At 41.3% G+C, this 16,592-nt stretch overlaps 1 protein-coding gene across 1 annotated transcript in view; it reads right to left on the reverse strand.

Annotated features, from left to right (window-relative positions):
- Positions 1 to 6,433: 6,433 nt before the first annotated feature.
- Positions 6,434 to 16,592, reverse strand: part of UPK1B (uroplakin 1B) — a 41,464-nt gene continuing 31,305 nt past the window's right edge. Inside the window, exons 6-7 of the mRNA XM_006884264.1 lie at positions 12,753 to 12,836; positions 6,434 to 6,633 (exon numbers count right to left, since the gene is read on the reverse strand). Of these exons, the coding sequence (XP_006884326.1) occupies positions 6,583 to 6,633; positions 12,753 to 12,836 (135 nt within the window). The 3' untranslated portion in view covers positions 6,434 to 6,582. The remainder of the gene's footprint in view (positions 6,634 to 12,752; positions 12,837 to 16,592) is intronic.

Genomic DNA, 16,592 nt, shown 5'->3' on the forward strand with positions numbered 1-16,592 from the left:
ATAATAGTCAGTTTGAGATGATTGAATTATCTTGATGACTCTAATATGTTCTTACAGAATTAAGAAATCATTTCACAGGAAAGCTATTACTCATAGCTAGTGTTTGATGGCCAGTAAATAGTTGCCACATATGCTTGGTCATCAAGCTTGTTTGGCAACTGTTTGCCTGTTTCTAGGAGGATGGGGCATGCAGAGTCCAAACTGAAGGCACTAACTTCCTGTTATGTAGCTCTCAAAATTCTATAAGCATTCAGATTCATACTTTAGAAATATTACTGAGCCCTCTGTCCTATCTGCAGACAGACTTATTTTCCTATAGTGGTTAAGTGACTCGCCATCATCAGGCAGAACTAGGACCTGGAGCTAGCCATCTGACCCCACAGCTTATATTATTAATCACTTTGTGGTGACAAGAAAGAAAAGCAACACATTGGCAAAACAGGTAAAAGTGGGCAGAGGGAGATGGTTATTTGAAGAGTTCCAGTTCTCTTTGCCCAAAGATCAGCAGGAACACAATTGGTAGTTAGATTTATGACTCCTTGTATACAGTAAAAACACACACCACAGGAAGCAGTGAACTGAATTTTGTAAGTAAAACAGTATGTACATAAAAAAAGAAATGTCTCCACAAAAGGGTGTTAGAGTTTGCACTGGGGTTTGGGTTTTGGCTGCATAATTCAGGGAGGCTCAACAAAAGTTCTAGCTTGAGTACTGTCAGCAACCAATTCAATAATTGGATATTTTAAGAACTCTTATCTATGCTGTTGGAATCTACCAACTAAAGAATCATCATGACTAGATGACAGTGGGGTGGTTTTTTTTTTTTAGATTTGTAGATTAGAAGAAAGAAAGCCATAGCAGTCACTTGTTTTGGTTAAGAGAGAGGTGTCAGTATTTTCAGGGTGGCATGATGACATTGCTCTCATCTGCATGTAGGCAAAATTATAAAGTGGGCTTGCTGCTTCTCATTTTATCATGATCCCAGAGTAACCTCATCCGAGGTTGGTTTTCTGTGACATTGTTTATGTTTAAGAGACGAATATTGTGGCTTAGTGTGAGTGCAAGGCCAGCTCCTGAATGTTGTTGTTGCTGTGTGCCTCAAGTTGAATACAACTCCTAGCCACCCTATAAACAACGGCTCTGAACTTTGCCTTATCCAGAGCCAACCTCGCCATCTCTGACACCTCTGACCCGATTGCCACTGTTGCTGTCCATTCATCTTATTCACGATCTTCCTCTCCTGAACTGACCCTCCGGCCTTCCAAGCATCATGCCTGTCTCCAGGGACTGGGACCTCCTGGAAACATGCTCAAAGTATGCGACAGAGCCTCAAAATCCTTGCCTCCAAGCAATGTTAGGGCTGCTCTTTTTTCCTTTCTCAAGAGATACTTAGAATGGAGACCAAGTCAAAAGAAGCACTATATTTCTCCTTAACCCCTTACTCAGTTTAGCTAATTGTATCCTTTGAAGATAGGTGCATGTTGTGAGCTGGAGAACTGCTTGGAGAAGGTCAGTAAGGTTTGCTTTTCTGAGCACTGCTGTCTTCTTGCACTACATCTTTGGAGTGCCTCATTGGCTGTGGTCCTTAGAGCCTTTTGATAAGAATGTGTGGCACATTACACAAGCAAGACCCTGAAGCTGTCGGCGAATTTCTTCTCAGATTTAATCTCCTGGGTAGACTCTGGTGAGGTAAAATGAGGATGAGGAAATACTGGATACAGAAAGAGGAAAGAAATGATTCAGTCAATAGAAATGAGAACTTTCTCAGTGAGGATGGCTGTTTTGTGAATTTTTAAATTCATATGACTACTATTATTTCTCCTCATCTTTAAGAGAGTAAGAAAACACATGTGCTTGTTCTAGTAGTACCTGAGCTGTTGCTTTAAATAGATATGGTTCTTGCTCACTCCACTGATGTAGGAGGAGGAGAAAGATTCAAGGCTACTGAGGATGAGTGATGGGCTTTATAATGTGACAGGCGAACAGCATTGCCTGAGTGGCAAGCTGGGGAGGGAAACTGTCAACTGACAGAGTATGATCATCTATCTGCTATTGCAATCAAATAAAACTAATCTCAGCACAACGTTTATTTGGTGTTGGGTGCTAATTGTTCTTTGCCTTCCTGATAAACAGGCGTGACTGTTGGAGAAGTGGGATCCCTCACAAGATGGGTTTGTCTGGGCCTATTTCTGGAGTCCCAGCAACCAGCTAAGTTCCAGAGCCAAGTCCTCCCCCGTGGCCCTTTGCCTTCTCGGGCCTGTGGGGCCTGTGGTGGTTTTGGTGAGGCTGGGCTTGGTCTCACCCCGACAGTGCCTTGTGGCCCAGAACTCACAGGAATATGGACTTGCAGTCCCAAGAGGCAGAAAGATAGGGAAATGTTGGTCCTCTGGGGAAGGTGGAGAGGATGGAAGCAGGTACCGAACAGAACAGAAACTGCTTTTATTTGGACTCTGGTAAGAACCTTCTGGTCTAGGTGCTTTCTCAGTTGAAGGGTGTGTCTTTCCCAAGTTTTGAAGCCCTGGTCATGGATCATACCCGGTCTACCTGCCTCATCTGGTTTAGAAAGCCACAGAACTCACCCCTGCCTATAGTGAAATTTATTCTTTCCATAAGGAGTTCTGGTAGCTTAGTGTGTAAGGTGCTGAGCTGCTCACTGAGTGATAGGTCAGGAGCTTAAATTCATCAGCTTTGTGGGAGGAAGATGGAAAATCTCCACTTGTAAAGATGTACAGCCCAAGAAACCTGACAGAGGGTTGTCCTGGGTTGAAATAAAATTGAGAGCAGTGGGGTTTGCTGGCTGGAGAGGACACGGCCAGTGCCTTCTCTTCCTAGTGACTTCTTGGTGGGGAAGGAAGGTGGTAAGATTCAAGGAGCAGTGAGTGCATCATTTGTCTTAATTCCATTGCTGGGTTGGAATCTGCCAACTCTGATCAATTTCAGTGATCAAGGGAAAATCAACAGAAGATTATTACAAAGGTAGACATTAGGTGCACATAATAGTATGGTTGTTAGGTGTGGTCAAGTCAGCTCTGCTACATAGTGACCCTATACGTAACTGAATGAAGCCCGGCTCGATCCTATGCCATCCTCACAGTCTATGCTGTGCTTAAGCTGCTGTTTCCTACTCTGCTTGTATTAATGTTGATTAATTTGCAAAAAGGCTTTTCCTTAACATAAGTAAAATCAGGTCAGAAAGAGACTTTTTAAGCCAAGTAGAGAGTGAAGCCCACTCTTTTTTCCAGAACGTATTCTTTCTGTGTAGCTGGCCAGGCCTGGAAGTTTGCAGAGAAACATTCCCTCTTGGTTCCTGACTCACATTCTCTCTTCAGCCTACCCATCTGTCCTCCACAAGTAATTCACACTGAGTTTTACACCCACATTTTCTTTGTAAATAAAGGTATTTGAATTAAAAAACCCACCCCTCTGTTAATTTTCATTTCATGAAACAGAGATAGACAGACAGACAGACACACACACACAGAGACACAGACAGACAGACAGACACACACTTTGTATTTAAAGGGTGTTTAGAGGCTTGAAGTCCTAGAAGGTAAGGCAGGAAGAGGCCTGGGGAGGACTGCGTAGTCCATGAAGGATATGACGACACTGGAAAACCTGGTTAGTGATGGAAGAAAGAAGGCCCAGAATGCATGAGAGAGTATGGAAAAGAAAACACTGCTCAGGGCAAGTGCTTCCTCACCTTCTGCCCTTTTCCCCTACAAAACCACAGAGTAGAACCTCCTCAGTGAAGTGCAGATGGCATGTATTCGTTGTAAGGGCAATTTCCCAGCTTCTGTCCTGAAAAACAAGGTGAGGAAGAGGAAAGACACTGTTTCTGCCTTTTCAGGACTTGAGCCTTTGGTCCCCCTGTCCTAGGGACTAGAATCAGGCTCCCACCCAGCTTTCCCATTAAGTCCACAGGAGACACTCTCACCCCTCCCCCACCCCAGGACTCAATAACTACTTGGAATCTATTGGGGGTGAGGGTAGGAGGTATCCTCTGTGTCTGTGTCTGCTGAGAGCAGGGTCCAAAGTAAAGAGAGAGTCTTTTCACAGAGGGTACAGTTTGGAGGTTGGAAACGGAGGTTCTTCTATTGCTTTAAAGTGTAGAACAAAACGTTACATTCATTGCTACAGAGTCAGAACCGAGTCATAGCTGGTTGCACATTAGATTTCTGAGTAGATTGTCCAGCTTTCTCACAAGAAACTGTTACACTTTAACTGTCAGAGAGGTACAACCTTTGAGATAGCAACACAACTCTCTATGAACTCCACCACCAGAACACTCAAAACTCACACTTGTTGCTATAAATGGCACAAGAGGAGAGTTCTCATCTTTCTCCCGAGAAGCTATTGGACAATTCTACCTACCAGAGAAGTGCCACCTTTGGTTTAGTGGTGCAAATGCCTATGGACCACACCATCAAACCTCCTTCAATTGCAGGAGGGAAGCGATTTGAAGGACAGCAGCTCATCTTTTCCACTGTGAGTGTAACGGGAGTAAAAAAGAGAATTGATTATAGATGCTTCAGCCATTTAACTGCACAGCAGGGTTACTTCATAACCAGCAGGAACCCACAGTCAGTGTGAACATCTTTTCATGTCCTAAATTTTAATTCCCATCATCCTAATAGACTCCTGTGTTGGAAAATCCATTCTGTTAGACTCATTGGTGACTTCTGTATCAATCCATCTTGTGGAAGACCTGGATGAGACGGATTGATACAGAGACTGGGGCAATAGGGGTTATTGTGATGGAATCAGGACAGGGCAGGGTTTAGAGCTGCTGTACACAAGGTCGCTATGCATCACAGGCGACTTGACGGCACATAACAACAAACAACAAAAGCATAGGTGACTGATTGTGATGCTGATAAAGACTAGAGAGTGAAAAGTTTTAAAAACTCTCCTTTTATTTGTAAGACTAAGAAATGCTGAGTTATAGGAACTTCCTTCAGGGCCACAAATAGAAACATAGTTCAGAAGAGAAATATTTTGACAGTAGGCAGAAGGCTCTGTAAGTCACCTGTTCTAATACTTGGCTTGCTTCCCCCTTGTTTGGAAGGTGTTTCAAGTTGAGACCATTCAGATTAAAAACCAAGTAAATACATAACAGGCCCCTGTTTTGCTTGCCCAAAGTCCACAGACTTTTAAAAATGGTATTTTTTTTTGTATGTGTGTATGTACTCCTCTTACTTTGTTTTAACATTTATCAAAATTTGGTGGAAAGCTTCATCTTTTAGCCATCAGATGTCAGCACAGATGCAGAGTGTAACATGTGATATCCAGGTTCCATAGCCATGACACAGCAGCTGAATGGAAGTGTAGATGTGATTAATAGACCCTGGAAATACAGAGTCTGTCTTAAAATTGTTGATCAAACGGAATCTATGAGGACATGGCTCGAGTGATGTCTAAACAGTTACTTCATCACTTTCCCGGCAAAAAAGAGAACAAGAAATCATGTCTCAAGTGTAGCCTGAAACATTTTAGGGACATAGTTACCTAGAAGCACCAGATGAAGCTTCACTGGGATTAAGGACTGTTGAGAAGAGTCGGGGGTGGAGCTCCCCGATTAAAACAAGCGTGGAAGGAGGAGTGGCATTCACTTCCATAATAGCTTGCCTCCGGAAACCCTATGAACCCGGAGAGAGGATGAAAGGCACCCAAGCGTCGAGGACTCTCCTTCATAGGGTCGCTATGAGTCGCCTGCGACTCGATGGCACTTAACAACAACCATCAAATCAGATCTGACTGGTACAGGAGGAGATTGACCCTCCTTTTTCAGCAGACCATCTCGTGGATTGGAACCGCGTAACACCCCCACCCCCCACGCCGGGATTGCAGTACAGCTTCTTGCCACTAGGCCACCAGAGCTCCCTCGCAGACTTTTTTTTTTTTAATGTTTTCCCCCATATATTTTTAATTAAGGAGAAAGTAAAGGCTATTGAACATATATTACTGTGCAAGTTATGAGACGGAATTCTAACCACTGTTGACTCAGGAGCAGGGACTCTCCTGCATCAAAACTGGCATTAAATGAATCTCCCAATGAGAGCCACAGTGGAACGAAGGCAAAAGCCAGGCTTCAGACGCCCATTCCTGAATTCCCTCATGCGGACAAGACTGAGCTAAAGAAAAGCCTTTGAAAGTTGTATTTTGGTGTTTGGGTGTGTGTGTGTGTGTGTTTGTTGTTGTTGTTTGTATGTTTATTTTTTTTCTCAAGAAAGCAGTGAGAAATAGAGTTCAATTTGTTAGACAATTAGAATCTTCATTCATGCTAACACTCGTTCTTTTGTGTGTCTTAACTGGGATAAGAATACTTATAACACACTTTTCCAAATTTTCCCTCCCCGCAACTCTAAAAAACTGTCACAGAACCCAGATTAGGATGAAAAACCTCAGTGGTGAGAGTTTCAGGAGCCTAAGAACCTAAAAGAACTCTACAGCCTCTGATGTGGCATTTGAGTAAGGAGCACACCCATTATTGTGGAATACAGACTTGGACTATTTGGAGAGAAGCAGTTCCAGCACCAACTCTGGAGTCCGTGAGAGAAGGAGTTCAGTGGCGACACTTTATTCTCAGTATTCAATTCTGCTCCAGTAGAACATGGTGCCCAGGAGAACCCAAAACTAAAATTAAAAGGAATAGGAAGGAAAAAAATAAATAAGAAATTACTTTCAAAATATCTTACAGTTAAACAAAAAAAATGGTGTTAGACTCATTCAGGCTTGGGTGATACTAGATTTTGAGTGTAACCTTGCTTAAGTGAATCACAAGGACAGAAGTTAACACTGAATCCAGCCTGCTCCAAAGCTTCCCTATAGGAGGCCCTAAAGGGAAGCACTGAGAGATCATAAGTAATAAGGAATATCAAATAAAGATGCCTGCATTTGAATTAAAGTGTTGGGAAAATGTTCTGACTACATCATGGACTGTCCAAAGAATGAACAAATATGTCTTGGAAGAAATGAAGGCAGAATATCCCTTAGAAGTGAGATGTTGTTTTACGTACTTTGGACATGTTATGATGAGGGACCAATCCCTGGAGAAGACCATCACGCTTGGTAAAACAGAGAGTCAGAGAAAAAGAGGAAGACACTCAACTGGACTAAATGACACAGTGAGAATAAAAACAAGCTCAAACATGGCAGTGATTGTGGGGAAGGAGCGAGGCCAGGCAGTGATTCACACGTGGTACATGCAGTAGGTAGGAGTCGGAAGCAACGTCTTGGCACCCCAACAAGAACAGAAGAGTTATAGAAGGAATTGATTTTCTCTTCCTTCCTGATCTGGAATTTCTCGAACTGAAGTGCATAAACACCACTTTTTATGGTGTTTATGAGGGGAGAGGACGTTCAGGGGTCTCCTATGTCTTAATAAACAAAGTAAGAAAAAATACCACACTGACTGCCCTACAGCCAGTGTTAGTTCATGGTGACCCTCTGCTGGATTTTAGAGGCTTTTGTTTTTCTCTCTCAGAAAAATTAGTGGTGTCAACCCACTGACAATTAGATTAGCAGCCCAATGTGCTATACTGCCAAGGCTCCCTGATATCTTAATGTTGTTGTTGTTGTTGTTGTTGTTGTTAAGTGCCAGCGAGTCATGGACGACTCATAGTGACCCTATGAATGAAAGACCTGAATATTTGTATAGCTTTCTGACATCTTAATAGGAGCCTCTATTTTCATAATTCATGCTAAGATTGTGTTTGCTTTCTTCACTGGGTTTGTGGAAACTGCTGGCATCTTAATAAGAATCAAGATCGATGTGTGAAACTGTATTAGTAGCCACTATATTCTTCACTGGTGTGCACTTACAGTTAAAAAGAAAAGCTAGTTTTAGTGGAGATTGGTCTCAATGTTACAGTAAAAATTATTAATTTTATTATATGTTGACCCTTGGGTTGTTGTTGTTATGTGCCGTTGAGTCGCTTGTAACTCAGCGACCCTGTGTACAACAGCCCTGCTCTATCCTATGCCAATTGCATTGCCTCTGACACACCCATCCCGATTACCCCAGTCACTAAATCAGTCCCCCTCATAGAGGTCCTTCTCCTCCTGCGCTGTCCCTCCGCCCTCCTAAGCATGATGTCCCTCTCCAAGGACCGGTCCCTCCTTACAACATGTCCAAAGTATGGTAGATGAAGCCTCAGAATCCTTGCCTCCAAGGAGCTGCCCGGTTTAACCCTTTCCAGGATGAATCTGTTTGTTTTCCTAGCAGTCTATGGTACCCTCAACACTCTTCTCCAGCACCACAGCTCAAAGACATCAATTCTCCTTCTATCCTCTTTAGTCACTGTCAAACTCTCTGGTGCATAACAAGTGATAGCAAAGACCATGGCCTGTATCAGATGCACCTTAGTCTCCAGAGAGACACCGCTCCTCTTCAGTACTTTGGAAAGATCCCTAACAGCAGACTTTCCTATCACAATGCGTCTTTTAATTTCCAGGCTACTGGTGCCGAGAGTGTTGACTGTGGAGCCAAGCAAACTAAAGCTGTGAACAATCTCAATCTCTTCACCATCCATCCTGATGCTGCCAATTGGTCCAGTGGTGAGAATCTTTGTCTTCTTGGCATTGAGCCTCAATTCATATTGGAGGCGGCAGTCCTTGACCCTCTGCAGCAAGTGTTTCAGGTCCTCCTCAGTTTCAGCAAGCAGGGTTGTGTCATCTGCATAACGCAGATTGGTGATGAATCTTTCACCAATCCTGACACCACACTTCTCCTCATAGAGCCTAGCCTCCCAGGTAATCTGTTCTGCATACAGGTTGAAAAGGTATGGAGACAGGACACATCCTTGGCTTATGCCTTTCCCAATTTTGAACCATGCAGTGTTTCCTTGCTCTGTTTTGACAACTGCCTCTTGGTCCAAGTGTAGGTTTCGCATTAACATGATCAAGTGCTCTGGGATTCCCATTCTTTTCAGAGTCAGCCACAATTTGTTATGATCCACACAGCCTTTGCATAATCAATGAAACATGGATAGGCATTCCTCCGGTATTCCCTGCTTTCAGCTAAAATCCATCTAACATTGGCTACAATATCCCTAGTACCACGATCTCTTCTAAACCCAGCCTGGACTTCCGGCAGTTCTCTGCTGATGTGCTGTTCCAGTCATTTTTGGATAATCTTCAGTAGAATCTTGCTTGCATATGAAATCATGTGATATTGTTCTATAATTTCCACACTCTGTTGGGTCACCCTTCTTTGGGATGGGAACATATATAGATCTCTTCCAGTCAGTTGGCCAAGTAGTTGTTTCTTGGCACAACTTGGTAAGCACATCCAGGGCATCATCTATTAGCTGAAATATGACCCTTGGGTAGACTTTAAAAAAAATATTCTGTGACCATAAGCTTGACAGCATCCTTAAATGCTCAAGTTATTTTTCATTATAGTAATATCAACATTTTTGAGTTGTTGAAAATGTATAAAGAAATATCTCAATATATGGAAGATATATACATAGCACAGTGAGCCTATGTTTTTCAAAATGACCAATGAGTGATGTTATAGAACCGTGTATGAGTAAAAGATTCATGCAAAGTATAACAAACCAAATTTCAGTGTAACAGAGTATAAACTGTACACGGACCTAGTATCTATAAACTATTTGCAATTAATTTTTTTACCACTTCAAAACATTTTGTACTGGTTTATTAATTTTGCAATTAATTTTAAAGATACTACAAAATAGCTTGCCTCCGGAAACGCTATGAACTTGAAGAAATGATGAAAGTTATACAACTGTTCAGGTTTTTCATTCATTGGGTCTCTGAGTTGCCTACGACTTGATGGCAATTAACAACAACATAGAGCTCAGTTGGCCTAATGGACAGAAAGTGGTGCTACCAAGGCAAAGTTGGGTGATTTTCATCTGTGACCCTCAGTCCTGGTTTTAATTGGTTTTGGTCAAACATTCTTCTAAGTCGTATAGCACTGGTCTTGTCCATTTGCTGTACAGAGGTAACTTGTGGTTGCTGTGATGCTGAATACTGTGACACTAAAGTGTCAAATGTGATAATGGTTACCCATGGTGGACAGTGTTGGGTGGAGCTCCCCGATTAAAACAAGCTTGAAAGCAGGAGTGGCATCCACTTCCAAAATAGCTTGCCTCTGGAAACCCTATGAACCTGGAGAAATGATGGAAGTGATACAAGTGTTCAGGTCTTTCGTTCATAGGGTCGGTGTGAGTCGCCTACGACTTGACGGCACTTAACAACAAGCAGCAACTACTAGTTTAATTTTGATATAGTAACTTAAATGGGGGAGTCTGTAGGATGTTGGACTGCTAATTCAAAGGTGCTCCTTCCTGGTGACTCAAATCCACCAGCTGCTGTGTGTGAGAAAGCCGGGTAGTGTGCATTTATATCCTCAGAAACCTACTGGAAGGTCAGCTCTGAGTCAGTTCCAGCTAGATGATGTGAAGTGGAAGATTATAAAAATAATATACATAATTATACTCTCATGAAGTTATTAAAACATTACTGCCTTTTCTAATGACGTGGTTTGTGTTATTATGTGCCATAGAGTCGGCTGTAACTCTTAGCGACCCTATTTACAACAGCCCTGAAGCCTGCACATATCAAGGTAAACAAGAATCTTCTTCAGATACTTAAACCTAAGCGATACTTTAGAGCAGAATAAATGAAAAAGCAAATATGAGAATTAAGCTACCCCTATTAAGGCAGATATTGAAGTGATTTTTAAAAAATACTAATACCACTAATTTTGGGAAACATGTTTCAAAAAATGCTAATATGTAATTATTATTTATTATTTAAAAAGTAATCAATGTTTTAAAAAAATTGTATTTTCATTTTATATAGAATAAATATCAATTAAAAAACCCCATATAAATAAAAACTTTTTAAAAATCTCAATAATTTTTTGATTGTGACTTGAGTGGAAACTTAATTAATGCTTTGAATTGCCATTAACTCATTCACACACATTTTGGGTTTTGTACATTCCTTACAATATTCACAGTGTAATTGTATTTTTCCTGTTTCCTCCTTGTGATTCTCATTTCCATTAATCCTATCCTACTTCTTCCTCACTTCTGACCTTTATCTCCAACCAAATGCTGCTGTTAGGACCTTATGTTGTTGTTGTTGCTGGTGTTATGTGCCATTGAGGCACATGCTCTAAACTCTGCTCAATCCTGAGCCGACCTTATTGTCTCTGACACATCTACTCTCATGACCCCAGTCACTGAGTCAAATCCATCTCATTAGGGATCTTCATCTTCCTCTCTTGTGCTGTCCCTCCACCCAACCAAACATGATGTTCCTCTCTAAGGACTGGTCCCCTCCTTGAAACATGCCCAGAGTTTGTCAGACGAAGCCTCAGAATCCTTGCGTCCAAGGAACAGCCTAGTGTCACCCTCTCCAGGATGAACCTGTTTGTTCTCTTAGTAGTCCAGTGTATATTTAATACTCTTCTCCAGCACCACTGCTCAAAGGCATCATTTTTCCTTCTATCATCCCTTGTCATTGCCCAGCTCTCTGATGTATAGCAGGTAATAGTGAAGACCATGGCCTGTATCAGGTATAACTTAGTCCCTAGACTGATATCATTGCTCTTCGGTACTCTGGAGAGGTCTCTAACAGCAGATTTTCTCAATGCAATTCATCTTTCAGTTTCCTAGTTGCTGGTATCAAGAGTGTTGATTGTGGAACCAAGCAAATCGAAGCTGTTAACAATCTTAATCTCTTCACCATCTATCATGATGCTTTCAGTTGGCCCAGATGGTGAGAATCTTATTCTAACAAATGAGTGTCTTCTTGGCATTACTGGCCAGCTTCTAGGCATGTCTATTGTTTGGCATAAAGATAAGCCACTGGGGTGCATTTAATTCCAGGCTAAAAGGATGACTAAGGGCCATAATATTGGGGTTCCACCAGTTTCTATCTGACCAGTAAGCCTGACATGTTTTATTCTTTGTAGTTTCTTTCTTTATTCTCCCGCCCCACCCCCATTCTATCTAGTACCTTCTACTTTGGTCCCTTTTTGAATAGTTAGCAGTCGTTTTCTTTAAGAATATAGAAATAGTCTGAAACTAAGAAGTTTGAGACTGCTGCCTTAATGCAATGATTCGCAACACTGACTTAAAACTGAAATCATTTGAGGAGGGTTCTATGGAAGGCACGTCCTTTCTCTGGTCAAGGGTGTTAACGCTCATGAAAATCCACTCTCTTAAGAAATTTCCTGACTAACTTAGATCTGAGGTTTTATTTCTAGGCCTCCCTAGATGGACAATGAACAAGCATGACAAAAGAAGAACTGATACCTTTGAGCTGTGGTGTTGGAGAAGAGTGCTGAATATCCCATGAAAACTGCCAAAAGAAGAGAGGGATCTTAGAAAAAGTGAAGCCAAGTGCTCCTTGGAGGCAAAGATGATAAAGCTTCATCTCACAGACTTTGGGCATGTTGCTAGGAGAGACTATTCCTTAGAGAGTGACATCATGCTTGGGAAGGCAGAGGATCAGAGAAAGAGAGGAAAATTTCCAACCAGGTGGACTGACAGAGTGGCTGCAACAATGAATGGACTTGAGTGTGTCACAGTTTGTGAGGACCACAGAGGATAGAACAGGGTTCAAACCTCTTGTTCATAAGGTAACCATGACTTATACGTGACTTGACAGCACCTAACAACAACGACATGTATACCTCAGTATGCAACAATGGAATCTCAAGCTAGCTCTTCATCTTCTCAGAGATAAAACATGTCCTGGGAAATACTCACCGTCCAGCAGAGAATGGCAAATCCAAACCAGGCAACCCCCCAGGCATGTCGGTCCATCGGCCCGGAGATCAGTTCATAGCAGCCCTGTAGTAAAGAAAGGATTCCACATAGGTGAGGAAGAACCCAGTTTAAACTACTTCTTATCATTTCCTGCTACCATGCAGGCTGGTTCCAGGATTTCTGCAGTTGTTTTTAGACCAGTGGTCCCCTCCATGCTACTCGCTGTTATTCTTCATACATTGGCAGAATGAATGAGGTAAATCATAAATCATAAATTGCACTTCATTCATTCATTCACTTAAAACTCTGATGGCTTTCCATCACCTATAAAATGAAATTCAAAGTCTTAAGCCATAGTGTATGAACACCATGTTATATAGCCCTGCCTCTCTTTTCTACTACCTGAAGCTGTTTCATTGTAAAATGAAATAATCTTATTGAAAAGGCTTCCTCCCCGTTGAAGGAAGACCTTTCCCTATAAATTTTGTAAGCTTCAGGCTTCACAGAATCAGTGCATCCTGGTTCACTGTTTCCCCTTAATTGATCATGGTCTTGCCATGCTGACCTCTTTGGTTTTCTTCCCAAAAGTTAAGAAGGCTCCTACCTCAGGGCCTTTGCACTTGGTGCTTTGTAAGTTTAGCACTCTCTTTCCCCAGCATTTGAGTGTCTCATTTACTCACTTAATTCAGACCTCTGTGCAAACACCCCATTCACAAAACCATTCCTGTCCACTCCAGCAAAAATTTCCTCTCTTGTCATTCCCTAAATGTTTACCCTTGCTTTTCTCTGCATTTATACTTATCTGGAATTTTACTATGTATTATATATTATGTTTGATAACTTGATTTTTGTCTGTCTCCTATGCTGAATGCAAGCTTTATGAGAGAGCAAGTAATTTTGTCCTGTTTATTGTTGAATCTCCGGAGTGCAGAATAATACCTGCTACAAAGGCACCAAACAAACATTTGGAAAAATGAAGGAAGTACTGATACGGAGCAGTAAGAACAAGAATAGCACTTGTGACACACTTGATGGTTCACAAAACACTCTCATACATCTATTAATTATCTGAGCCTCCCAGAAATCCTGACAGAAGGCCATTTACTCAAAAGTATATACAGGCTCCTGCATGAGGCAGGTGTCAGATACTTGCTGGGCATCAGCTGTGACAGGACAGATGTGTGCTCTGCCCTTCAAGAATTCAAAGTCAAAGGCCTTGTTTTTCCACCTTTCCTCACTTAGAAGGTTTTTTCCGAAACCTATCATTTCAGTGGTGTATTTCTGGATTTTTCTTAGCCCAACCATAATGCTTTTGAAGTATGGGGATCAGAATTTACATGAAATAATTTTGGGACAGACAGACTATGGTGTAGAGCAAGTATATTTGCATCTGAAAGGCTATATAAAACTCTAGTTGATTTCCATTAATGCAGTGCGCTGATGACTTCATTAATTTTGTGACTATAGCAACACTTCTGTGCATTGTAAATCTTAAAAAGCCATAGATAGTATAGTTGTGAGGAAAGAAGTAATTGACTTATTCATTCAGCTATACCCCAAACATTTATCAAATGCCCACATTGTGTCAAGCCTTACGCCAAGTGTAGAAGATGCAGAATTAAATAATGTATAGTCCTCAAGAAGAGTTGTAGAAATGAAAGACTTTTGAACAAATAACTATCATATAATCAAAAGTATTAATCACAATAATAAAAATACAGTATAAATGGTTATTGTTGTTGTTAGGTGCCATTGAGTAAGACTCAGAGAGGCCCCATGAACCAAGAACCCGAACCCTGACCTATTCTGTCCCATCCTTGCAATCTCTGACATACTGGAGCCCATTTTAAAAGTCACCATGTCAATCCATCTCATTGGGAGCCTTTTTCTCCTTTCCTGACCGTCCCTCTTTCCAAGCATGATGTCCCTACTGTCAGAACTAGGGGATCAAGGTAGGGAGAACCAGGAAATATTAGCAGATGAAAAGATTATGGTGAGGGTTAAGAATGAGTGAGACTTAGAAAGTAGCTCACTTTCTAAGGAAGTCAGAAACCTAGAAGAACAGCATTTCAGGAATTTCAAACTTGGTGGAGAAGCAGGGTTAAGTGACCATTGAGTCTGATGTTTGTGTGTCTGTGGGTAACAGAGATGGAAATGTTAAGAACCGATGAGATCAACACATTGTAAGGGAGGGCGCAGAAAGGTTATGACAGGTGTGAATGGCCTGAAGGCAGCAAGATGAGAAAAAAAAGTCTCTTCCTCATATTTGAGGTTTAAATTTGTTCTTACTTCTTGGGTGTTAAATAATGCTAGGAAAAGACATCTCTGTAAGTGAACTGATTATCTGAAGGCCATTGTCCTTTTTTTTGGTTGTTGTTGTTCCTTTCAAAGAGGAGGATGCAATTTTCACACAATTACAATCAAGATCTTGATGAAATTTTAATATTTTATAATGCTAACTTACATTAAAAATGAGTTCTGGTGGTGCAAAGTCTGATGGCATGGACATTGAAATATTGAAAGCACTATCTTAATCCTGAGAGCGATAATTATACTGAATAGTGTGATTATAAATAACATATATATTTTTTTTACAGCAGCCTAAATGCTATTCATTAAAACAAAGCCAATGCAAAGTTGCTGAGAAGTTAAGTGATGATTTCTTTACGTGTCTTTGCAAAATAGTCTCCATCACCCCTCATATTCATGTATTGGATTGATGCAGCAATCGTAGTCCAGACACTTGGCCAAGTGGGACATTACGATCTGCACTGAAGTGTTTTTCATTCTAAAAATGCAATAACTGTGATTTAGATCCCAATGAAAAAGCCTGACATTTCTCAATTATTTAGTGGACTGGCACACCACAAATGCACAAAGCCAAGACTCCAGCATTTCCTAGGATGGCTACACGGGTAGGGGGTTTCATCAGAGTGAATATGACCAAGTTCTTTAATTGCAGAACTTCTCGGAGTTGGGTTCCGACTCACCTCAGAGGCACAATATTGACCATCTTTATATCTCATAACTTACTGCTGTCAAGTCAGTGCCAACTCACAGTAAACTTTTATTGGGTTTCTGAGGCTGTAGATGGAAAGTGGAAGGAGATTGCCCATCTTTCTTTTGGGGAAATGCTGGTGAATTCATACTGTTGGAGACACTCAGAGCCTGACGGCAGCACAACATTCTATGGATGTTCTCTCTACATATCAGTTCTCTGGTTTTATTTTATGAAATAGCAGTCATTTTAGTATCTACCTTCAAAGACTAAAGAATATATGTATGACACTTAGAACAGTGATTGGCATTTAGTAAGCATTCAATAAACATTAGTGTTCATGATCATTATCAAACCCAAAGCCTGGTTATATATAAATACTTTCTACCTAAATCGCCAACCTAATATCTTATTAGGGAGCTCGGATGGATAAGGAGTTGTACTGCCAACCCAAAGGCATGCTGTTTATATTCACCACTTGCTGTGGAGGAAAATGAGCAATCTCTTCCTGTGCAATTTACTGCCTCTGAAAACCCACTGGAGGGGCAGCTATTTGTTGGTTTTGACTTGATGGTACATAACAACAGCAGCAGCAGCAGCAGCAGCATCTTTTTTTTTAAATTTTATTAGTTTTAATGAACGTTTACAGGGATTTTGGGTTTTCATTCCTTCATTACTGCACCATTTTCTCTACCCTCCTCCCCAGTTTGTTCTTCTTCCCCTCCATCCGAATGTCTGTTTTAATTGTCCAATTGCCATAGTGCTTGTCAAAGTCAGTTCTGATTAATCTCCTTTGTCGGTGTGTCCTTTGCCATTCCCTATCACTCCTCCCTGAGAGAGAC

Source organism: Elephantulus edwardii, unplaced genomic scaffold, assembly GCF_000299155.1.
Source record: "Elephantulus edwardii isolate Elephantulus edwardi_28Jun2011 unplaced genomic scaffold, EleEdw1.0 scaffold00032, whole genome shotgun sequence".
NCBI classification, from domain to species: Eukaryota; Metazoa; Chordata; class Mammalia; order Macroscelidea; family Macroscelididae; genus Elephantulus; species Elephantulus edwardii.